Source organism: Lampetra fluviatilis, chromosome 3 (assembly GCF_964198595.1).
Source record: "Lampetra fluviatilis chromosome 3, kcLamFluv1.1, whole genome shotgun sequence".
Classification (NCBI taxonomy): Eukaryota; Metazoa; Chordata; class Hyperoartia; order Petromyzontiformes; family Petromyzontidae; genus Lampetra; species Lampetra fluviatilis.
The window spans coordinates 27,996,163-28,021,790 of record NC_136277.1 but is presented as its reverse complement, the minus strand read 5'-3'; the positions used below and the strand labels follow the sequence as shown (position 1 = coordinate 28,021,790).

The 25,628-nt window shown below is 50.4% G+C and overlaps 1 protein-coding gene across 1 annotated transcript in view; it reads right to left on the bottom strand.

The window, feature by feature from the left end:
- The window catches only part of MAP2K5 (mitogen-activated protein kinase kinase 5), a 122,566-nt gene that overhangs the window by 60,851 nt on the left and 36,087 nt on the right, over positions 1-25,628 (bottom strand). Inside the window, exons 9-14 of the mRNA XM_078885992.1 lie at positions 24,272-24,311; positions 18,525-18,593; positions 18,278-18,359; positions 16,866-16,927; positions 2,996-3,044; positions 484-557 (exon numbers count right to left, since the gene is read on the bottom strand). Of these exons, the coding sequence (XP_078742118.1) occupies positions 484-557; positions 2,996-3,044; positions 16,866-16,927; positions 18,278-18,359; positions 18,525-18,593; positions 24,272-24,311 (376 nt within the window). The remainder of the gene's footprint in view (positions 1-483; positions 558-2,995; positions 3,045-16,865; positions 16,928-18,277; positions 18,360-18,524; positions 18,594-24,271; positions 24,312-25,628) is intronic.

Below are 25,628 nucleotides of genomic sequence, written 5' to 3'. Positions count from 1 at the left end.
CACGCACACACGTGTCACACACACACACGCGTCTCCCTCACACACACACACACGTGTCACACACACACGTGTCACACACACGCACACACGTGTCTCCCTCACGCACACACACACACCCGTGTCTCCCTCACGCACACACACACACCCGTGTCTCCCTCACGCACACACACACACCCGTGTCTCCCTCACGCACACACACACACACACGTCTCTCCCTCACGCACACACACACGAGTTGAGCGTGCGAGTGTCTCGGGACATCTTGGTAGCGTCTCTCGCACTTCTCGCCAGCAGTGTCGGGCATCGCGCTATCGCGGGACACGACTCCCGCACATCGGAGCGTCGTGCGAGACGCTTCCCCAGTGGCGTCTCTCACGCGTCTCGGTAACGCACGGGACGGGGGTGGGGGCGGGGGGGGTGGGTGACCAGACTGGCACGATCACTTCCGGCCTCCCCCTCTTTCCCTCCGTCCACTGCGCTCACCTGGGTGCTCACGCCGAAGTCGCACAGCTTCACCTGCCCCCGCGTGTTCACCAGGATGTTCGAGGGCTTGACGTCTGCGGCGCGAGCCGAGAGGAGGAGATGAGGAGCGGAGCGCCGGGGGCGGGCGGGGGGGGGGGGCGGGGGGGGGGGGGCGGACGGGGGGGATGGGGAGGGGGGGTGAAAGGGATAGGAGGCGAAACGGAAACAATGAGAAAATGAGAGATGACAGATGTGTCACTCAGACCCGGAAAATTAATTGCTCTTTAATTACCGCCGAGCCCGATGCACCACCGCCACCTTCTTTTATTTTGCACACGAGATTGCTGGCGCCCGCCCGCCCGCCACCGCAAACACAGGTCCCGCACAGATTAATCCGGGAGCTCAGAGCCACAATTAGTTTAAAGAATTACGGAACTATAACCGGTCCGGTATAAATAGTGCCCCAGTTACATATGAATAATTGCTCAAGGGCTGGCGTTTGATTAGGCTGCGCGATTGCTTTAGCGAGGCAGGCTCCGGAACGAGTGATTACCGGGGGGACCTCTCTGTCGGAGGCTCAGACGCGAAGAAAATCCCAACCAACAAGTCAAACATGACAGCAATTACAGGCCAGCTGTAATAAAAAGTTACCCAAAATGTTTCCGTGACTCTAATCATTCATCATTCTCCAATTTTTACCCTTTTAAAATTCTCGTCGCAATCTAATATTAGTGCAATTTTTTGGGAAAGCCGTAATGAAACCGATCTTTTGGTGTATTTTTCACCTCGCAAAGTTGCATAGATTGAATTTAAACAATAGACGGAGGGGAAAGTACTCGTTTGCCATTTGACGCGGATTCAACTGCACAAACAAACAAGGCGGAATGGTAAGAGGCAAAGGTGCATCCCTGCAATATCTTGCTCAAGTCGCTGCAAGGACCTATTAAGAGAAGGGGCTGTAGCGAGCCACTTCAGAGGTTATCTTGGCCTACTCTTTGCACGCTGGCGAGGCATCTTCGAAGTGGTCAAGTAATCTAAACAAAATCAATATGACAAATAACATATATTTGCGCGGCAATGACGTGCGGCTGTGTGGGCGTGCACGCCTATTTTGCAGCGATTTGGGAGCAGGGTAGATGGACCACACACAGATCGACGTGTGACGCATCTTCGGCGGGGTAAGTCTTCTCCAGGATGCTCCCATATCATCCTACCAGGACCCCCCCACCCCCTACTCCCCACAACAAATGCTCGAGAACGGAATTGGTCAAACATCCCAAGCAGAAGAAAACGAGCGAGCAGCCTTAAGGACTCAGCGAGGCTTTCCTGGGTACGAAGTTGAAATTTGTTTTAAATTTATAACGGCCACGCCAGGGCCTGAGATGGAGCCGCCAGCCCTACCCCGGCCCTCGTACGCTGCCCCTCTCCCTCCTACCACACACCCCCCCCCCCCCCCCCATGTCTGTCTGCCCGTGCGTGTCGTTAAAACATTGCTTGCTTGGGCGCGTGCCCCCGATGCGACCACTCTGCGGCGGTGATGGCGGTGACGGCGGTGACGGCGGTGATGGCGGTGACGGCGGTGACGGCGGCGATGGCGGCGATGGCGGTGACGGCGGTGACGGCGGTGATGGCGGTGACGGCGGTGACGGCGGTGACGGCGGTGACGGCGGTGATGGCGGTGACGGCGGTGATGGTGGTGACGGCGGTGACGGCGGTGACGGTGGTGATGGCGGTGACGGCGGTGACGGTGGTGATGGTGGTGACGGCGGTGACGGCGGTGACGGCGGTGATGGCGGTGATGGTGGTGACGGCGGCGATGGCGGTAGCAGCAGCGGCGTTAGCAGCAGCGGGGTAGCGATGTCGGTAGCAGCAGCGGTGGCGGCTGCGGTGGCGGCACAACTTTTCTATTAGCGGCGAGCCGCGACGGCGTTCCTTATCGCCGGCGAGCCGGGCTGCCAACGATAAAGTGCCGGCCGCGCGGAGGAGCTGACCTTGGTCCTTAAATTTACGGCGCCGATATCGCCGGCAGAACCGCGACTGAATGGCAGATTTAATGGAGAAGAGAAAAAAAAGAAACGAAGACAATAAACCATCCTTAAATATAACGGTCGGCAAAACGGACACCTCCCAAACCCAATATCACTGGGGGCCCCTCTCTCTCTCTTTTATGTTAACACATTTTTGGCTGCAGATTAAATAACACCATCAGGGATGAGTGGGGACTCTGGGGGTTCATTGTTTCAAAAATCCAATTCAATTTTCTCCACCACCCCCCCCCCCCTCCTGTCAATGAAAAGCGCAGCAGCAGCGAAGGCTGGCGGATCGTGGGGGGGCAGGCGTTGGGGGGGGGGGGGGCCTGTGGGGACAGTGGGATACTGCGCTTTTGTTGAGTAAATACACGATAAGTTAATCCGCTTCCCTGCTCCTCTGTAAAGTGATGCAGGGCTGGTGAGATTCTGAGGGTGCGTGGGGTGGGGGCGGGTGGTGCTGGTGGCGGTGGGAGGAGCAGTTCGGAGAGGGCCCTGTCACCCACCGCGGTGTAGAATCTTCAAGCTCCACAGATACGTCAGCCCCTTCACCACCTGACAAACAACGAGGAAACGCAAAAAGTCACGTAACGTCCGATGCACGATGGAACGCCGTGTGATGGACAAACTGTTGAGCCTGTGGGGCGTGCGTGTGTGTACGTCGGTACCGCCGGCTCCTTTGTATTTTGCTCATACATCTAAAAACACAAACTCTACTGCTTAAGTCGGCAGCTCTCTTACATTCAGATCGGCTACTCGACACGTTGCTGAATCGAGCAAAACATGACCAGACGTGTCCACGTTTGAGCGCAAACAAACGTGCACTCGCCCAGCAGATACCGAGAGCTGGCGATCTCAGCCGGTAAATTACATTTTTTTCGCTTTTTTCACGTGGAAACATTCCACACGCTCGAGAATAGAAACGAGGTTCCGTCGGACATCCGCCTAACGACCTCAACGATGCTTAACTGCTGAAACTCGCTGAAATGCCCCGTGAGGCTACGGCCGCAGCGAAATGATGGGTCTCAGCTCCGTTTCACCTCTCACCCGCACATGCAATATGAAATAATAATACTACAGAATTACTCTTTAGTTCCTTCGGTAAAGTCACGTAGAAAGAAAATAAATGTAATAATGGAATACGACGTTTCGATTGCAACACAATCAATCGTCATCGGGTAGAAAACAAACGTAGTAAACTTAGAAATACAAAGCAATACAACACAGAGATTCGGCTAACACAACAGTCACCACCCCACCTGGTTGATTGCATTCTTCCAAAGATTGTTAAATTTGAGAGAGAGACAAAACACAGACACGGATACACACACACAGACACACACAGACACAGACAGAGAGAGACAACACAGAGACACACAGAGAGACACACACATAGACACACAGAGAGAGACACACACATAGACACACAGAGGCACAACGCCTCTGTGTCGAGGCCGTAAATACAGAATTGTTTTATTTATTTTACTTGATGGAGCTAGAGCTTCGAGGGCCAAATTGTACGCGAGATGAACGGCGCGTGGCGAGCTGCAGAGACGGGGCGAAGGTATTCAGGTGAGCCGCACACGCAGGGATCTGCAGCGTCCTCACACCCACGACGAAACATTTGCATTTCCTTAATGATCTATCACCGCTTTCGGGGGGTCACGCATGCCGATGTAAATGTGTCTCGCCGCATCCAAATGCCCCGAGCACTTGGAATAATTTGCTTACCTTTCCGAAACTCTGCACCCCTATCGCTCTTGGTACTGTTTGTCGTCGTAAACTTTCTGACCCGCCCCGACCGGACATCTGTGAAAAAGCCCTTCCTAGCTCATCGGATTTCTCCAGGATAAGTAAACGACTCTGAAGTGCTCTCTTTATCTTCAGAAGTATGCGGACGCAGACAGAGTATTCTGCTCTGTGTCAATCCAGACCCTTGAAATTCTACATACCGTCCAACGGCGGCCCCTTCCGTACACAAATCATTCCCGATGTATCGCTTTATGTTGTCACTGCCATCTATATATGCCTAATGTCGTGACTGCCATTTACAATAGAAGATCACGACCAACAGCTTTTAAATCAACGCAACACAAAGAGCGTACGTTCATTTCAATCTCGGTTAAACACCAGCGTTCATAAAAGCATAATGTGCTTTTCAAAACTAAATAATTAATGCAAACCCACGTGACTTAAAAAACCACAATTAAAAAATCACCGGCAATGGTGAGGCCAAATGAGATGCTTCAGAAAATATTTATTTTACAAAACAGCTGCTTAATACTAAGCACATTCTCTCATTCTAAGCAAGCGAAGCAGCAACATAATAGCGACGAACAATAAGCATTCAACACTTATTTACATTTTAGAGCACTCCGAATTTTCGAGGCCGCAAAAAGACCTTCAAGTCCCGCTGAGGGCAAAAAAAATTAACCCATAAAAACTAAGTTTTTCATTATAAATCCTTTATATGCGTGGCGGCTAGAGTCCTCTCGTCCTCTGGCTTGAGATGGCTGCCACCTATGGGTCAGATGATTGTCTGCCACCATTAAGCAATTGGTAATTAATTTTTTTTTTTCCCTAAACAGTGTACAATTTTGGAAAAAAAATTTCACGAAAATGAATTGTCACGCACAACGAGTGTGCAAAATGTCAGCTCGATTGGATCACGGGAAGTGGGTCAAAAAACGACCGAAAGATTTGCACGGTCGTAAGCAAGCAAGCACGCAAGCACGCAAGCACGCAAGCAAGCGAACTTAATATAAAGGATTTAAAAATGACGCGAGGCGCTTCGCGGACGCGCGCGGCGCGCGAGGGAGAAAGCCCACGGAGGAGTTGAACAGGCGCTTGCAGTAGCTCGAGTCTCGCTGGGCCCTCTCCGTCCCCAAACGGTCAGAGCGTCCAAAAAAGCGACGCCGATGTGCAAAACTTCCCCCCCCCCCCACCCCCCGCGGCTCAAATCCGGCGCACGGGAGGCACCAAGGGGGGGTGGTGGTGGCGCATTCAGAAACACTGAAACGACGCCGCCGTTTAAAACGGCACGGGCGGCTCGCGCGTTTTTGAACGGACAAATTAAAATAAAATAATAAAATAAAACAAACGAATAAAACTGCTTTTTGAGTGGCCACGAGCAGTCCGCTGGGCGCTTTTGTTCAGGTACGCGAGTAATTCTCTTTAACTGTCTTGCTTTAACAGAGATAGTGTGCAGGATACATGGAAATATCCCACAAGGCCATGGAACGGGATGCAAAATCCCTCCCTTAACAGCTCCCATGCCAGCCATCTTGGTAATGTGTTTATTGGACTGCTGTCAATCAATTCATCGGGGCACCCTTAGCGCCGCTCCTCGTTTCTGATAAGCCCCGCATTAATTAATGCGAGCGCTTTGCGAAATCGCTTCTGTGTCAATTACTTTTGCAGGAGTCTTTACAGGCACTATAATCTTCGTCAGCGGGTTGTTTAAGCGGTGCTCGGAGCCCGCTCACTCACCTTCTGCTTTGAGAAACCGACAAAGTGTACACAACAAAGGCAGCTACAGCTTTGCAATGCCACGCCAATTTAAAAATCGCCCGGCAAATCGCTCACAATATATGAAACGGGCAACGGGGCAATTAAATCCATTAACTGATCCAAGATCGATTCCAAACGCTCGTGAATCGCACGTGGCAGAGTCAATTATTTTTGGTTTGCGCAGTTATAGGTATTTGGTTCATGTAGAACTCCTGCAGCCACTAGAGCAGCAACGGTGGACCGGTGTAAAAAAAAAGAAAGGAATTCGGACAACGCACGAACCACTGCACCACCCCTGCAGCCAAAACCCAAGTTAATATTTCATTGCACAAATTCAGCAATCCCTCGCCGACTGCAGACTTGCCAACCCAAGCGAAGTTTATATTTCATTGAAAATCTTCCGCATCACAATGGCGCACTCGAGACTCCAGCCTCGGTGGGCGGGACACAGTCCATGTTTTTACACCGCAACAAGCCAAACAGGTGGAGCGACGCTCGTTATCCGATTCACAGAAGAGTGAGCGGTCCCTGCTGCCGCGCAGAGATGCACGCGGCCAGACAGGGTCCGAAGTCAAACCACGCATCACGTAGTTCTTAACGTGATGGCAAACGAAGATGAAGGCGATGGCACACGATGGTGGTGGAGCAGCAAACGTCACTGCGAAAGTGTAAATGCGTACATCTAAAGAATAATAATTAAAATACTGCAGCATCAAAATTATCAGCCAAGAACATTCCCCTGCTGGATGAAAACCTCCCTCCTCCCCCCCCCACTACCCACAAGCCATCATCATCTCTCATGGTCCTGGGATCCAAAAATCTGTCCAGCACCCGCAGACAAGCTGCTTTGAACAATAAAGGACACAATTAACACGACCGCTAATGTAACAAGACTTCAACTAAAGGCACGCTTAACAATCTACACAGAAAAAAAAATCGACTAAGTTAAGAAACTAAATGTAACGAACCCTGAGCATGGATACAATTTCTGATGGGAGAACAAGAAAGGGAGAGTAGGTGGGTAAAAGAAAACAGAGCAGAGAGCAAAGCTAAATCTGTGCTGGAGGGCAGGCCATTTGATTTAATAGCCCCAAGTCTGTGTTCTCAAAACAGTCAATTTTGGCCCAAATTACCCTGGTATTGATTAGAGGCAAGAAAGGGGAGAAAGGCAAGAGATGCGGGAGCTTAGCAAATGAGTGAAGATTACAGGGAATTGGCTTTGCTGGCTTCAGGGGTGGACAGAAAATAGGGCCCAAGTAATTGGTTGGATTACATTAAACTATTACCGTTTTCTTGCCAAGCGTGTGCGCGCGCTCGTGAGTGTGGAGGCACGAGTGAGCATGTGTACCTGTGTGTGCGCATGCACCTGTGTCCGTGGTGTATTTACGCGCACACTTCCGCGCCCGCGCGCGCGCGTGGCCGGGCTGGGCTTCTTGTACGACGTGCGAGAAATTTTCGCGGCAAAATCGCTTTCATTTTGTTTCCTTCCTCCTCTTCACGAAGGGGGATGAGCGGTGGGTGGTAGTGGGGTAGTGGGAGGGTGGGGGGGGGCAGTGGGGTGGGGGGTGCGGTTGTGCCCGAGATGATCGCTTGCCGAGACTACCGTGGCCGGAGTGCGCGATGTTGCCGCTGTCCGATGGAACTGGGTGTGGAGCAGCGCCAGGCAGGACGGGGCCAGAGCGGGCACGGTCAGCGTGAACCAAGATGAATAGCCATCCGCTGGGTCGCAGGAAGCGCCGTGACAAAACAATCGGCGGCGTATCGCTCCGACAGCCACTTCGTTGAGACGTCGCCGCAAAACTCGTGTGCCGTCTCTCTCTGCGGCCCCACTCCTGGCATCCCTCGCACATCCCCGGACGTGACTCATTCGGGGGCATAACGGTTCCTGCCGTGAGGACAAACGACGGGCCAAGCTGCGTCGGCCTGGCACGCGATGGCCAAACAACAAACAGCACGCGACAGCGCGACAGAACGACTGATCTACTCCACGCTGTGCTCGCGTGGGCAGTAGGAAGTGGGCCGGCCCAAATCGCAAACCCGGACATGTGGGCCCGGCCCGGGACATGGCAGCAGCCGTACCGGGCCGAGCCAACTCCGACCGGGCCGTGCACCCTGCTCTTAACGGGCTGTTTGGCTCCCTTAGCAAGGGGAGCTGCATGCTCTGCCTGGACGACCCTCCGAGTGACCCAGCCATGATGCGGCAGACAAAAGAGAGCAGTTGCCGGGGGTGGGGGTGCGTGTCGCTTAAGTCAGCTGCTGTGCCGTATTTTTTTATTTCACGAAAAAACACAGCTTGTGAGCTCATGCAAGTCTATGTTAGGTTAACAAATATAGATTGCTTCCATCGAGCTGTGGAGTGTAGGGAGAGGAAAAGGAGGAGAAGCAAGGGGGGTTGGCACAGAACGGGACGGGAACTGAGCTCGCAGAACCCCGCATCTTCCGACATTGTTGGGGACATCAAAGAAAGAAGCAGTGGCGATGCCGTACCAAAAACGGCCCGGCACGGGTCCCCCGATCTGCAAAGGCGCGTGGGAACGCGGCCTAAGTGACTGGCGACGGGGGAGTCTCTCTCGCTTGCGCCGAGATGATTGCGCGAGCGCGCGACAGCACGAGCCGACGGCGGCAGCCGCTGCCGCTGCGACTGGCCCTCGCGCGCAAATCTCATCACTCCGTCCGCGGCCGTGTCATCTCGGCAGGTGATTTAATTTCACCCGACGGATTCGTTTTAACAAGCGGCGCCGTCTCGTAAGCGCCCAAATGCAACAGAGGGCAACGGCGGAGGTGGAATATTTTACGCCGCCGCTCGGCGGGCTGCCACGGACGCGGGCGCCAAAAAGAATTAATCCAGGTTTGGGATTAACCTCGCAAGAGATAGGCCTGTAACCGGCAACTACACCCACGCTGTTATTGTTACGATTATCCTCGATAGAAGTTGGTTAATCATGAAGCATCAATCCTTTAGCAAGCAGTTTCACTGGGTTAAGTAGGGCCGTGACAATCCACCAGCCCCGATGATTGGTTGGTTTGTCACGATTCAGAGTTTTGATTCTTGTGAATATAGCGGCGCTCTCGTGGCTGGACTGATCACACGAAAAATCATTATTTACAACACGCATGAGTCGAATTTTTGTTTAATTCTTAAACAAGAGAATCATCAGCTTTTGAATCGATATGAATCGACGCATCATCACACCTCGTATAAAAAGGGTTGTTAATCGGGACCAAGGATATGTTTAAAAAAAAAAAATCTCCTATTCCCAGAATCAACCTCTCACCGCCCTCAGCATTCCACACCCCCCACCCACCCACACCCTACTTATACAACATTGTGACATCCAAGTGCATTTAGAAGCCTTAAATATCCAAATTGCACCGCGCGGTAATCTAACCCAGTTTAACCTCCCACCGTTCGCGCCGCTTAACCAGAACGCCGGTCGCGGCTTACGCGAGACGTGCCGGTCTCGCGACCTCCTCCTCCTCCCATCGTCATCGCGCGATAGCTGCATCCAATTATTTCATTATTTCTCCCCGCGATGCCGGGGTGTGTGTGTGGGTTTTTTTTTTCTAAACGCGCAGAGAGGCTCCAACGACAGAAGAGTGCACAGCGGGCGGAGGTGGAAAGCAATTATTTGCCGTCCGTCGCGCCTGCCTCTGTGCGACGCGGGTGCCGTTTAGCCGCGGGGAGAAGCAGCTGTTCCCATCCTCCTGATTAGATTCACCGTGGAGTTTTTTTTTTTGCGCGGCTCGAAAGATAGGGGGGGGGGGGGAGGAGGAAAAAAATATATGAAATAAATTTTAAGAAACAAATAAAATTAAAACCGTGCCGCACATCCTCCGTAGAATAATCAAACCCCCCCACCCCCCCCCCCCCCCCCATCTTGTTTTGTTGTTGTTGGTACTGACGTTTGTTGTTGTTAAACACCCCGGGACGCAGCAGCGGTTATCGTACTCACTCTTAAAAAAAAAACATCGCCCGGCCTCGCTCTGCCCCCGGATCTCCGCAAATTGTGAGGGCAGACTGCGGCCGCTGCCCGACGCAGCCCTTCCACACTCAGGGGACCACCACGCGTTCCTCTCTGCTCGGGAGATCAATTTAACGAAAATGTAAAGGTAGCATCCCTCCAGGAGCCACACCCAAAGTGAGAGAGAGAGATCAACAACCCGACGGCAGGCCTAAACAAACGGCGAGCGCGTTATTAATTGGCGGGGAGGACAAACGCGGCGCACTCAGCTTGCGCGTTCGCGCTTGGCTGTAATTAATCATGCCACGCAGCCGGCTCGCAGCCACGCCGCGACGACGCTGGGCCAGCCGCGGGAGGTGCAGCGTCGAGGAGCAAACACGTGAGGTGGCCCACGCAGGCCAGCTTTGGACTTCTCCTCCGCTAACTCACGATTGGTTTTTTCTCTCTTCAGAATCAGAAGATACATTTCTACTGGAGGAATCCAATGAGGCTATAAAGGCTCTTTTTCACACAAGTCCAGTGGGGGCGGGTGAGAACGAGACAACAACAAACAATTAAACAACAAGATAGGAGTGCCAGAGGCCGTCCTCGGTCTCTTCTTCGCCCCCTCCCCTGGCCGTCTGGGCCATCGCAGAGTCTCATCTCAACTGAAGGGCATCTCGCTCTGAATTTCTGACATTTCCACCGACATCGCAAGAGTTGCCGGTGTCTGACATTGGCACGGCTCGATAAAGAAAGCGGTCGGAGAGGCATGTATTCTTCTTTCAACGAACTTTGACCGCCCACAGAGTCTGTGAAGCCTCATCCTCCAGTCGTCCGTGCTGTCGACTGCCTGCCCCTCATACAAGTCCAGACTCAAGACCACGCTTTTTCATCTGCTGATGATCTACCACCTCACTATAAATCAACCATGAATAATTGTGACTCCATCTTGAGATGGAGTCGCAATTATACGCTCTACAAATCTGAATTGTATTGTATCTCACATAATTAGGGCGCAACAAGAGGCCATGTTTTATTAATTAGCGGGTTATTAACTCTGTTTTTGTGCCTTTTGAGGAGAATGCTAAACGGCCGTTACTTAAACGTTGATAGAACGACAGCTCAAGTTTCTCAGGCCATGAAAAAAAAAAGTTTCTTTACACTTTCATAACCGTAGGAATTATAGTTAAGATCTGACCAACTACAATGGCCAAGGGAAAACTAGTCTGAAAAACGTCATCTCAAGTTATGTGGAAAAACATACATTCTCTGTAAAAACACTGCCAATCTGAAGGCTGCAACAACGGCTTTCCAATAACGCACCGCGCGTATGCGGGATTTCATGTTAACGAAGCGACTGTTAACTCGTTATGCAGCACTGAGAGAAGTCGAGAAAGTGGGAATAAATTAACGGCAAGAGTGTTTGTGACTCGACGAAGAGAGCTTTTAATTAAATCGACGGTAACGACCGAATAAAAAAAACTTTCGTTCCGCCAACGACACTTTGCACGGCGCTACAAGCAGCGCGCAAAGCTGAAGGGGGGGGGGGGGTGGAAATCTTCAAGAGAGAAAAAAAATAGTTGTTACATTCATTCTGAAGGCATACAGGGAACTCGACGCATCGTCTCCCACTGAAGGTTATTTAATATGCAAAATATGCAAATGAAGCCGTGTCTTTACTCATGTTCTACATTAGCAAGACACAAGAGCGCAGCTAATTATTAACGACAAGAGCTGCTCTCTGGCTTTAATTGTAAATGCGTTATTTTTTCCCCCTACGCTTCCCCCCCCCCCTGCCGGCTTGTCCCCCCCCCCCCGTCCCCTCCTCCCACAACTCCCAACCAGCCCCCACCCCCCCTTCTCTCTCGCTCTCCCAGTGAAAAGAGGATCGCAGTTGTTTACCTCAAGGCAAAAGAGCCCCATACAGAGTGGAAATACACAGACAGCTGTTGTGTTGTATCGCGGTGGCAGGGCTGCCCGCGCTTAATTGTAACTGCGCCGTCGTTATTGCCAGCTTTTCGCGCAGGAAGGCTAATAAATACTGGCAAGGTTACAAAATGCATTCAGCTCGGTAACAAAAAACGGCGGCAAACGGCTTGACAAGAGAAATTTCGCGAGTGGCGCATTAGTGCGGGTCGTAAAGAGAGGAGAGAGAGAAAATAAAAATAGCGGAGCGCGCACCTCTCGCGTTGCACCGCCGGCGGCGTGATGCGATTCACGCTAAAAACCAACCCCTCCAAGCTCCAGCGCACACAAAACATTTGTTCTCTTCAGTTTTTAGCGTAACCCTCGCCCGGATGAAAAAGCGTCGAGTTGAACATTTACGCCACAAAAAAAAAAAGCTCCAGACGGAAATAGAAAGTTGACTGCGAGCACCTTCAAAGAGTCTCTTTTACCCACTCGCAGCTTCACACCGGCATTCATCATCGTGACAGCCCAGGCAGCATCGGCGCTCACACCCCAACTCCTGTCCTCCGAAGGCCCCCTTCTCCGAAGGGCTGCTCTCTCCCAACCGTCACATTTTTAGCCGTACCCTTGACCCCGACTGGCGCTCGCGTTTTTTGAGAGCGTTCCACCGTTCGCATCGACGCACCAACAAAAAAAAAACCCAACCCCGGCAAAACGAACAGCGGAGATTGATTCATTAGCGGCGCGATATATTCATTCTTTTTTTTCGCGTTCCGTTGAAAGTCACGGGTTTTTTTTATTCGGTAAGTAAAGTTACCTAAAGCAAAAGGCCGACACGTGTTCCAGGTCATCTTTATTTAAGCACAACAATTACGGCCATGAATTATAAAGTCATGCTCCGCTCGTTAGCGGGAGCCTATTAATAAGGGGGCCGCTCAAGTGATGCCCGGGCGGGCGGGCGGGCGGGCGGGAGGGCCTACCACGGCTCGGGTTTAAACCCCGCAGGCCCCGTCGCAGTGCCCGCCCGGGGACGCACGGCCGAGTGGAACCAACCGCGCCCACAATGTCAGCGCTCACCTTCAGAGTGCCGACATCGCCGCCACTGCCATTGCTGGCATGCGTGCGCGCACACGCAAACGCACGTACGCGCGCACGTATAGGCCCAGATACATGCAAGGAAGGCACTGCCCTTCACCGGCACACACGAAAAGTCGAGATATTTGGTAAATAGTACGGGAAGAAACGAAATTCAGCACTTCCCCAACCCCACATCAACCCTCCCTGTCCTCCTCCTCCACTGTCCAATCCTGTGCCATGGTGATTCAAGGAAAATGTCACCGTTCAGGGCTGCGATTCAAGAATCTCAAATTTTTGTCTTGTTTCCCCCCCCACCCCATCTCATTTGTCTTGTTTCACATTTGTTACATGCTGTGTAATTATTTTATCCGCTCAATAATAGTTAACAGCTCATTTGGCAAATGCACCACTGGGTGAAAGAATCTCCACACCGAGTGAGTCATGGGGAGTTGTTGGACTTAATGACGCTGGTCTGTGCAGGCGAGTGAAGATGAAACCCTCAGACTGCATCATATATCACTCGCCACCAATGTTGATTCGTGGCCAAGAATCAAACTCAGGTCACCACCAGGTTTAAAACACAGTGCGCTAACCATTGCGCCACCACTCCAAACCAGAGTGTGCGTGTAATATTACTTAAAGAGTAAACCTTTTCTAAAAACACTGCCCAAAGTGACCGCTTTCATCTTTGTAACGATCTCAAAAGGGGTTGTCACCAAAAGCGCCGTTGAGCCACAGATAAGCGCGCGCTCACAGCTGCAAGGGGGCCAGGAGAATACAGCACAGCAAAGGATTACTGAATCCATCCGTGCAGAGATTTGAGTGTTATCCCCTCGCATGCGTGGGTAGGTTTTACTGGGTCCTCCAGTTTCCACGCACATGAAGCCAGACACTAATTACCGGAATATGGTCAAACATTCCAATGCAGAACCCTCCTTAAAAATTATTTTGAGACTCAGTGACCCTTTCCTGCTTAAATAAAATGAATTATTATTGTATTGCGCTTATACGCGCACCTTGAAGGCAATGCAAGGCGGACACTTGTATTGAAATAATATTTGCTCACGCAACCAATGTGCACTTGTGAGCATGTCCAATAGCCATGCAGTGATCTTCAACTCGAGCAAGATGCGTACATTTGCGTTGCGGCTCTAAGAATCACCGAATCACTCGAGGAACTCGCATGCGCACAAACAGGTTAGGGGTGAAAAGGTCAAAGTGCATCCCTGCTCAAACAGGCAAAGGGGTGGCAATCTTTTCAACGAGCAGCGCTGCCCAATTGCGTGGAAATTCCAAATTCCCATGACGAGAGGCTCGCCTTCTACAAGGCGACCGACCGCCCGCTGATGACTGTAGAAAAAGACCAAACGGTCGTAGTCATTTTACCGTCAACGCAAGGCAATGATGAGCTAAAGCTCGAGCGACCCCCTCCATGACCTAGAATCTGAACTTGCGACCTTCAAACGAAACTCTGAAGAAGCATCATAGCGCCACGCACGCAGGCACCAACGCACAATCGCGCGCGCAGAAAAACACAACGCGCTCCCCCAACCGTCGCTTTCCGCACCACCTGTTACCCGGCTCGCGACAGCCACCATTTTACCAACCACCCACCCCAACTGCCCCCCGACAACCCATCACTAACCCCCCCCTGTCTCATAATTGGCCAACGACGGGCGCCCCCAACCCCCCCCACCCTCCACTGCCACCCCCCCCCCCCCGCCCAATGCAACGGACGACGAGCGCCGCATTCATCGAGGCAGGACCTTGATGGAGAGCGCGAAGAAGCTCGGCACGGTGATATACGCCGCTCCCAAACTCCCATCTCCGCGACCTTGGCGCCGCCGTTAACAAAGTGGACTGGGGCGAGGGGGGGGGGGGGCCGCGGCCGGAGTGGGGTGCGGCGGTCGGGCCGGCTCACTGCTCCCGCTCTGCTCTTACTTACTTATCGACCGGGCCGCGTGAGGAATTGGCCGATATAATGTCCAAATGGATATCCCGAGCCCTGCTGTACGTCTCTCTCTGTGCGACAGCGAGGCAAGCCACCTAACCTCGTGCCAAGTGGACTTTCGCATTTTCTTTTTTTTTCCCCGGCCGCGATGAAGTTGGTGTGCGTGCGTATGTGCCGGCACGACTGTGGCCGTCGCGCCAGGCCGGCTCAGCCGGGATGACGTCGGTTAAAGATATTGATCCGCGGCCCATCTCCCGCACTTGAGCTGCGATACTTTTTAGTTTTACCTTGGTTGCCTATAAATGCCGGTCCTCTCAACCTCTCTTTCTCCCAAGCCGCCCCCCCCCCCAGCCACCCCCGTGTGTATAAAAATAATACGATGAAATATAACCTAAATCTTGCGAAATATAGTGCCGCTTTAAGAGCGTTACGTTTGTCGAGTATGAATTGACAACAGGTGTTGATGTGCTCTTATATACGTATGCCTGTGAACATTTCACACTTTACACACACTCGCGTGATTAGACACACATCATGCGCTTTACATATTCCCCACAGCACTCAGTTAAAGGCTGACTTGAGGGCTTGTCTCTGATCGCGTGGTATTTGTGTATAAAATAAAAAAAATGCAACCCGATGCTTATTATTTGTTCCAGAATTATGACGCTGAATTCATGCTTCTGTTCAATGCAGGACATTGCTAAAGCAATTAATTCAACGTTCTTGCACGTCACTTGCGCTGCGTTGTGTTCAAGCCGGGGGTTTGGGGTGCAGCTGTGTAGTTACACAAACACATGGCACAACGTGCCATTTCCTGGATCGCCAGAAGGCAGTACAGCAAGTGGACTGATCGCCATCTGTTTCCATCTGTGCGGGGACAGAGTGTTGCCCCCTTGCACGCCGTGGGTTCTCTGCGGTTTCCTCCCACTTGTATGAACACTCGTCGTTAATTGGCTGAAAACACCTTCAAATAAAAACCCAAATGCAGGACCATCCTGAAAAAGAGTCCTGTGACTCAGTGTGCCCCCCCCCCCCACACACACGAAGCCTAAACAGTCTGTTGGAGCAAGTGCTGCTAGCGTGCATCATGGAGGCCAGCATGGCACACAAAGAGTTGGTAGCAAACAAATACAAACCAACACACAAAGACAAAGATCCCAACCTCCCCCCCATAGCCTTAACAGACTGTAGAGGCAAGTGCTGTTAGCGAGCACCTATGAAGGCCAGAACGGCACACGAGGGGGTGGGTGTCCAGGTTCATAGCGCAGCGCGCTAAACGCTACACTACCGCTCCCCATACACACGTACACACACACACATAGGACGCATAAACACAGAGAGAGGTAGACAATTACAGACGGGGAGATAATGGGTGTGAATGAGACATACAAAACAAAGACAAAGATCCCCTGTATAGCCTTAACAGACTGTTGAGGCAAGTGCTGTTAGCGAGCACCCGTGAAGAAATGAGACATACACACATGTCGATATACACACACACACTCACGATGGACACAGATACACACGGAGGTGAATCCCCGATTCTCTCCAATTGCTCGCCCACTGGCGGTCAGTCGCTTCGTGATCACTTTGCTGTCGCGACGACCGTGGTTACCGTTCCCACGAACTTCACTCACTCATTCCTCCATCCGTGCTGAGGCCTCGGCCTAGCAGCCTGAATGTCTCGTGTCATCTGCACCGTGTTCAACCACCACGCTGCAGGCCGCAACGCTTCCCCCTTTCCGCTTCTTTTCTCGTACTGCTTGGGTGTGGAATATCCTCCCGTCACTTTTCCCCAGGCTATTGTAACCTTTCTCAATTCAAGAAACGTATTAACGCTTATCTTTTACAACTATAACAGTGCAGTTTGTTGCTGTCTGCTTGGGAGTTTTTGGGCCTTTGGCCTGTGCCCAACAACCCGTATACAGAGAGACAAGGGAGACACGGACACGAATTAGACAGATTTGTGGGCAGAGAGAAACTCACCGCCACTGCGATGCGGCCAAGGACGTGCTCAGGGACCGTGCCGTACACGTCCAGGGAGCCCCCTGCACGAGACACGGACACGAGTCAGCACCAGCGGGCCAGCACGCACACACACACACCAGTACGTACACGCCGGGCACACGCAAACGTGCACACACAAGCAACAACAAGACGGATCTCCCTTGCAAAATAGCCGGGCTTACTGGCTAAATGGGACCGTCTGTGTGACGAATCACGTACACGCAAACTCGAAACTCAAGCAGCTGACATTCGCCACCAAATTATGACGCACTTGTACAAGGCTAGGTGGACTCTGAGTTGGCGAAGGCTCACGATGTGATGGCGATGTCACGAGAACGCTTGTGTCAGCCTAGATGTTGAAGGCCCTGGCATGGGGTCACGGGACGCGACGCGGTGTTAAGGGTAATGCTCCACTTCTGCTCCCCACTGTACTTTCGCAACACAGTATTCCCTCATCATCCACGAACTTACTATCCGCAATTTTGTCTGTCCGCGCATCACATCTGGAAATCTACTCGGCTCCATCGAGAGAGAGACAGAGAAATAAAGTGATGAGATAAGAGTGATGAGAATGTGATGCGAGAAAGTGAGCGAGTGTACATATATACGGACACACGCGTCTGTACGCCACGTGTCAAATGAAATAAAAAAATCGTTCACCGCTAAATCCTCGTCTATAGACATGAACGGTATATGTTCAGGCATCAATAATACTCAATGCCAATCAACAGCAATGTTGTACAGCAACGTATGGGTATTTGTTTAAGCATCAATAACGGTCAATGGCGATCAACAGCTTCGATGTACGGCAAGGCCCTGCGCTTTAAATAAGAGGTTTGTCAACTTTTTTTGGCCGCTCGATTGAATCGTCTAGAGAAATACAATTCAGTGTCCTTTATTTAACCATGCCCGAGTCCACAGAGAGAAATGACCTAGTTTGCAAGTGAGATGATGATGATGATTACAACATAGTGGGGTCTCCTTGAGGACATTTGCCGTATTTTTATTTATTTAGCAGAGGGTTCTTTTGTGCGATTTGGGCTCCCGTACCGGAGCACGTCATGGCATCGTGGGGGTCGCGAGAGATGCTCGCGGCTTGGGGGAGAACCTTCATCCAGCAGTCGAATGATCATGACCGATGATGAACAATGATGTTGAGCAAACTTCGCTGTGCGTGCGTGAATACCGATCAAGTGAAAACGCTCGGAAAAAGCAAAAGCCAAACCAAGAGTGACTCGTCGAGAATTCACCGGCAAGACGGGTCCTATGGATGCCCTTTAAACAGACGGCATTTTTAATCACTCACCAACAGCTTAGCAAGGAGTTATCCGAGAACAGTTCAGCGAATATTTTATTTTTCCACATCAACGACGGATGAGAAAGAAACTCACCGTCCATGAATTCCGTCGCGATGGATATTCTGTTTTCAACAAAAAATGCACCGTAGAAGGCTATGATGTAAGAAGAATCGCACTGTGGGTAGAGGAAACAAATATAATGAACAGAAACACAGGACAGATATAACGACATGTTCCCTCCTGTATAATTAGTGCGAGATTTTTTTTATATATATAAACAACTTACACAGGATTAACGTTAACACTGACGTGGTAAAGATGGCGAGAACAAACGGCTCACCTTGTAAAGAATGTCCAGCTCTGACATGATCTGCCTTTGGACCTCTGGCGTCACGTCCAACGGAATCACCTGGACGAGGGAGGATTTTTTTAAGAAACGCGACTCCACGTTTTACTGGAAATGCAAGCAGACGAAGCCCTCGCAAAAACGAAACGACCATCAGCCCCACGGCCACTGTGCACTGCAGGTCAAGGGGGCAAGTGGGACAGCAAGGGGGAGGGCGAATATTGCGATAGGGAGAGGCGGCGAGGGGCAAGGCGAGACAGTGGCGATGCACTGAACTAAAATAGAGCGAGTAAGAAAGATGGAAAGAGTGTCGGAGACCGAAAGGGATGACAAAAACCCATTAGCGGTTGGCGAAAATGAAGAGAGGAAGGTGCAGATAGAGAGGTTGAGATGCAAATACATAAGGAAACTCAGCGTGTCTTAGAGATGTGTGACATACTGTAGCTGGGGGTAGCGGCTAGAGCTAACACTAATTTCCCCGCAGGCCTAACGCAGGCTCAAGAAGGAAAGTTAACCCTCCAAACGCCTGCATTAATTGTGCTGCTTCTTACCGACCGCCCATTAGTGGTAGGTGGAAGGGGGAAACATCGTACTCGCCACACACGTATAACAGTTGTTTCTTTGCAACAGCATTATACGTGTATATATATATCACACACTCGTCGAGCTGGAATACGCAGAATTCAAATTCAGGCACGGGGCGCCGGGAAAAAAACCAGCGGGCGATTGCGCTCACGCGCCACAACCAAAAGCGGCGTGTTCCCGCCGTTACTCCCGAAGGCGTTAAACAAGGGCGCCAGACCGAGCGCGGTGCGGCGGCACCACCGCCACGCGCCACCACCGCCACACGCCGCGTGCCCACCAAGCGCGCCGTCGCCCGCCACCCCCCCCCCACCGCCCCAAAGCCCTCCTGCCGCCTCTACTCTTCACACTCCAGTTAAAACCACCGCGAGAGTACGGAGCTCCGGCGAAGTCATTTATCACTGCCAAGCCACCGCCGCCGCAGCCGCCACGCGCCCACACACCACCGGCCCGCTCCAACCGCACGCCTCCCTCCCTTCCACTCCGGGGTCACTCACTTTCCTAGAAGCTCGCAGGAGGGCCCGAGCGTACGGCTTGGCAAAGCTGAGCTGCGCGCACCTGCCCGCGCAATTTCGCACGTAGAGAAGTGGTGCGGGAGTCTTACGAGGGTGGGCAGTGGTGATTCCGAGGGTTTTTCAACCGTGAGGTTTTATTCTGAACCATTGTGCGCGTGAATGCGAGTGCAAAACGCAGAGCTGGAGACAAGTGCAGGTGAGAGGCCGAGAGTGCTATGGCAAAGATCGCCCGCACAGCCTACGTAGAGTGTTGGAGCATACCGCTGTTATGGCGAGCACCGATTCAGGCTGGCATATCACACGAGGGGGTGGTGTCGCTAGCACCACGCACGGTTGCCTTCGTCTCGCCACTGCTGACGTTTACCCACTGTACCAGGTACTCGGGACAAGCGCTGATCTCGCTCGTCACAATAAAGATAAAAACCTAATCAACATTAATTCATCACTCTCTTAGAAATTGTCGCTCCATCTTTGTTTTCTAAATCTCTTTCATGCGACTCAACTGTGTCGCTATTCTCTCACTAAGAGTTTATAAATCAAAAGGGCCTGGGGATGAGGGGAGGGAAATTCATTTCTCCCTAGGGCCCCCAATGGGCCATCACACACACACATCCACGCCCCGCACAACCACAAAGGAAAATGCAAAGATCCCCTTGTATAGCCTTAACAGACTGTTGGGGCAAGTGCTGTTAAGGAGTAGCACCTATGAAGGACGGCGCAGCACACCACGAGGGGGCGGGTGGCCAGCACAACTCCTAGCCACCTCTGTCTCCACAGTGGCGATGTTTACGCACCGCACCAGGTACTCATTTCAGGCTGAATCGACCTAGGGGAGGCCCAGGACCGGTTCAGATAATCGTCACTGGTGTTGGCCGTGAGCGGGAATCGAACCCGGGGTCGCCGGGTTCATAGCGCTGCGTGCTAGCTGCTGCACTACCACTCCCCAAAGACACACGCACACAGATTTCCACAGACAAGCGATATCCAAAGCAACACGAGGACTGGGTAATAAGTCGACAGAGGCCCTTGCAGATGCTCAATGTCAAATTCTGAAACGTCTACCCGTCCCACAAGGAACGCGCAAGGTACGACAAACTCATAATCGCTATTTTGAAACGAGCAGAACAATAAAAAAACACGCACGAGACAATGTCTCTTAAGCAGTATATTTTACAGCGTTTCCAAAGTGCTCTAATTATAAAACTGACAGGATATGGCAGCCCTAACTAAGGCTCTATGGGGCCCAGGTGGTTATCAATAAGGTAAGCTGATCAATGAAGATGGCTTTTTCCCAATTTAATTAAAACTGAATTAACAACCTTGGAATACTGTGTATAGAAACAATTACAAGCATTGGATACACATGTGCATGTGTGCGCGTGCACATAAACACAAACACACTTGTGCACAAAGACAAAGACTTCCCATATAGCTTTTAACAGGCTGTTGGGGCAAGTGTTGTTTGCAAACACCTATGAAGTCCGGTATGGCACACACAAGTGTGGGTGGCCAGTACCATGCCCAGCCACCTTTGTCTCCCATGGGGCAATGTTTACACACCACACCAGGTACCGTTGTCAGGCTGAGACGCCCTAGGAGAGGGCCTAAAACCAGTTTAGATAATCGTCCCTGATGCTGGCCATGAGCAGGAATCGAACTCTTATCGCCAGGTTGGTAGTGCAACATGCTAACCACTACGCACACACACACTCACATACATACAAAGTCAAACATCCCGTGTAGCCAACACACCCACGTACACCCAGAGAAAAAAAATCCCCCATAGAGCCTTTAACCATACTTAAGGCCAAGATCAAGGTCATGAGGTCAACATCGCCTATGCTTGAGCCCAAAGTTGTTGTAAAGCTGACACTCGACTTTCAAGGTCCGCTCTGACATTATCCCACCATCTGGCTTTTGGCACTGGAGGTTGCTTGTAAATGGGTTATCTAAAGCACTTGCATGTCCTTGATATATGGCCAACCTTTCAAAGCGTCTTGCAGGCGACGAGGAACGCGCAAATTACAGACGACGCTCACAACCGGCAATGAACATGACTTCATTCCTCGGCACGTTTAACGGGTAACGGAGAATGCTCTCCATCGCATCAACATAAAATATTAACGGTGGACTTCATGACTGCAGCAGGAGAAGGCAGCGGCGGCGGTGGCAGCGGCGGCAGCGCAGTGGCTAAGTGGCGCTGCACTATGAACCTGGCGGGGCGATGTCCAAATCGGGGTCCCGAGCCACGACGAAGTACGGTCAAACGCCCCACAAGACCAACGCGGTGCGTGGGGAAGCCCTCATCCAGCAGCGGCACTGAAGGGCTAGCAGTGACGCGGCATCGCTTTCGTCGCTTATTGCAGAAGTTCACGGTTCAGATACGGCGGGCCGCCTTGGTTATTGTTTACTGCCGGTGTATTGACTAAACGTACACGCCGTCCGCTTCGCAGCGGACGTGGGGGAATCCTGTGACATCATTCGCAAGAGTAGGCCAATGTGTGCTGGCACAATGTCCAAATTTGTTGAATAATCATGCACAACTTTGTATGCGTGTTGCAATCATTGACCGACCTCCTCCTAGAAAGAAAATAGCAGGACCCTCCTAAAGAGAGTCTTGAGACTCGGTGATGATTTCATGGCTAAAAAAGCATACCGATGATAAAATAATAATCGGCAGATGAATCACATTTTGTCCCTGCAACTATCTATAAAAAATGTTTCTTCAATACAATTTTGGGCAAACGTCTTCTGAATAACTCTGGTGACAGCACGTCATCTCGTCTGTTTCCCCGGAAATTATGCCGAATCTCTCTCGCTTATATTCAATTGCATTTGAATGTCATACATACCAACTTATTTTAATAATTAAAAGAATTTAATAATGATTCCAGAAAAAAAAAAATTTTCATTATTGGTAGAGTTCAACATTTAGAATGTGTATCATTTGAAAGAAGTTCAACATACATACATTTGAAGATTCATTGGAAAATGAAGAATTAGCATTCATCACGATAATTATTATTACGAATGAGTAACGAGGAACGGTAGACACTCTGCCCCATTCGCCGTGTCCTCGATCTCAAAGGGACCTCCCGCCGTGACCGTGAGCGATGGACAACACCACGAGGCTTTCACCGCAAAGCACATCACCACGCTTTCACCAAAGAAACGTTTCGACGTAAATACGCCATTCCCTCGTTATTCGCGAGTGATAACGTTCCGGTTACGCTCGTGAAAAATAGCACATTTCGCGGACAATGATATTGGCCTACGAAAAAAGCCTATCTTTGTAAGGAATTACCTTAAATAAATATGAGGGGGCTTTCAAATATACAGAAGTGATCACAACACAAGAATAAAAAAAATTATCGTAATAAACGTGAAGTAAATACGAATACATATTAAAGTATTAAACCATAGCTTATAAATGAACATACCGTAAATTATGATGACGATGCTGCACAGTAGAATCACATTCTCTCTCATCACTTTATCTCATCACGCTCTTTCTCTCTCTCTCTCTCGATGCAGTCGCATGGAGTTCCAGATGCGATCCGTGGACAGCCAAAATGATTGATATAGCAAGTTCGTGAAATAACGAAGGAACACCGTAGACATTCGCCGGCATATGAAACGAGCCGTTGATCCCTGCACGATCCACCAATCCCATTTCCAGAGCGCTGGATTACTGGTGTGCGTCGCCATGCCCGGCAGGTCTAATTGCATTAATAGCCGTTGCGCTCTAATCCTAATTTTAATTACACTGCAATAAATTAATTGTGGAATTAAAATGTAAATATTGCGGTGGCCGTAATCACGTTGTTAAAGAGCACAGATTAAAATAAAGAAACGACATCCTCCCTCAACGATAAAGCAGGACCATAATGCATTCAAACATAATGCTATTCACATAATATAGATCTGGGAAAGTGTGCAATAGTACAGTTTTAAGTTAATTAACCGGGTGGAGCGATGGCGCAGTGGTTTGTGCAAGGCACTGTGAAGCCAGTGATCTGGGTTCGATTCAGAGTCGTGGCTGCCACTCTCGTAGAGTCTTCAACAGACTGTTGGGACAAGTGCTGTTAGCGAGCACGGCACACGAAGGGGTGGGTGGTTAACACCACGCCTGGTCACCTTTGTCTCCCCAGCGATGATGTTTACACACCGAACCAGGTACTCAATTGAGTCGACCTAGGGGAGGCCCAGGACCGCTTCTGATATTCGTCACCGGTGTTGGCCGTGAGCAGCAATCGAACTCGGGTCGCCGGGTTCGTAGCGCAGCGTGCTAACGCACTAAACTACCGCTTCCAAGTCAACCCCGTCACCCGCCCGCGACGATGACCAACGTCGTTTAAAGCGATTTAAAACCCCCACTTCCCAAAGGCGTAGGGAGGCCTTCATCCAGCGGGGAAAGTGACAAAGGGCAGGATATTATTTAATCTGATTATTCATACAGGAGGTGGAGAAATGTCGAATGATGCCATTTAAACTATGCGTGTAGAAAACTATATTTAAGCCTGAACACATAAAATGAACGAATCTCTGAGCAACGGTAGCAGCAAAGGGGAGATTCGGCTTTGGCTCGTTGATGAAAGTCGGACGTATGTTGGTGGGAATCTCTCCGGTGTACGCTTTACCCACCTTTATTGCCATGATCTTCCTGCTCGGGAGGTGATTGGCTCTGCCGAAAACAAACAGCAAACCATCGGACACATTGTCAGCATCGTGATGACAAACATAAGCCTTGTAATGATTCACCCATTCATCGACTGTGATCGATTCTTACGCTCACAATACAAGCGTTCATGAAAATTACACGCACGACATGCCCCTCATGTGTTTTTTGCTAATAGCGCAATTAAAACTGTACAACCGGGACAGACAAAAATGAGACATAATAGAAACGAGACGGTAAATACAGAGACAAGGCCACATTAAAAAATTATTGAAATGAATGACGATCCTAAATGGGGAGAATTCCTCAAATCGCTGAGCGGGAGAGGGGGGAGTAGACACGTTTATTAAAAATGCATCTTCAAATGCATGTCGTGGACTGAGTATGGGAGAGCTTAAGTACCTTCCTAGAGACAAACATTTTAACAAGGCCGTTCCATCAGTCCTTGGGCCCTTAAAACACCCATCCGGGTGCCTTAAAGCATCTCACTGGGGATGTAGGAAAAGGTCAGAGTTAGAGAACCCAGTCATAATAACTGTCATCTCTCGACAGATCCGATGGGCGTCAATAAACACCGAACCAGTGGTCATGTATTGGAGCAAAATGTAGATGCATCTCGAGTACCAAAGTTGTGCATGAATATACTCCGACACTTGTGACTCTTTAGAAGGAATGAGCAACACTTTTGAAAATGAAACTGCACAAAGGTTCCACATGAAGCTAATCATTTAAAAGTATTTACGTTAAGTTGCTGGATAAAGCGACAAATAAAACCTGAGGTATTTCTGTTTTGGTCCAAGCTGATGTCCAAACTTATATTTCGGAGTGTTTTAGGACAGATTACTGATGGACCAGTGATTCTTCAGAAACATTACCTTTTGTAAATAAAGCGAGTAACTCTTCTTTTGCATAATAACATAAATTACTCATTGATACAAAGTTTGCCTTGCAGAAAAGTAAAATGTTTGGCATTGCACTGAAAGCAAATAATCATGCAGTCTTCTTAAAGTGTGATAATACATTTTTTTAAAGGAGCTCGTTTTTTAAAAATAATCTCGCTTAAGAAAATACCTACAAATATTGGAGTAATTTTGACGAGAATGCCAACGAACCAAATTCCACTACCATCAAATTCATTTTCATCGAATACTGGGACCAAACGCATAACGGCTCAGGAAAGTCACTAATACAGCGTCCAAACTTTTGAACGCAAAATACTTTCCCGAAGTTTATCCGTTCACCAGTCGTTTAATTTGGGCTGTCACCACAGCGGCCACAAATACCGTCTTGTCACCACGGCGACCGCGGTATATATGGAAGCAG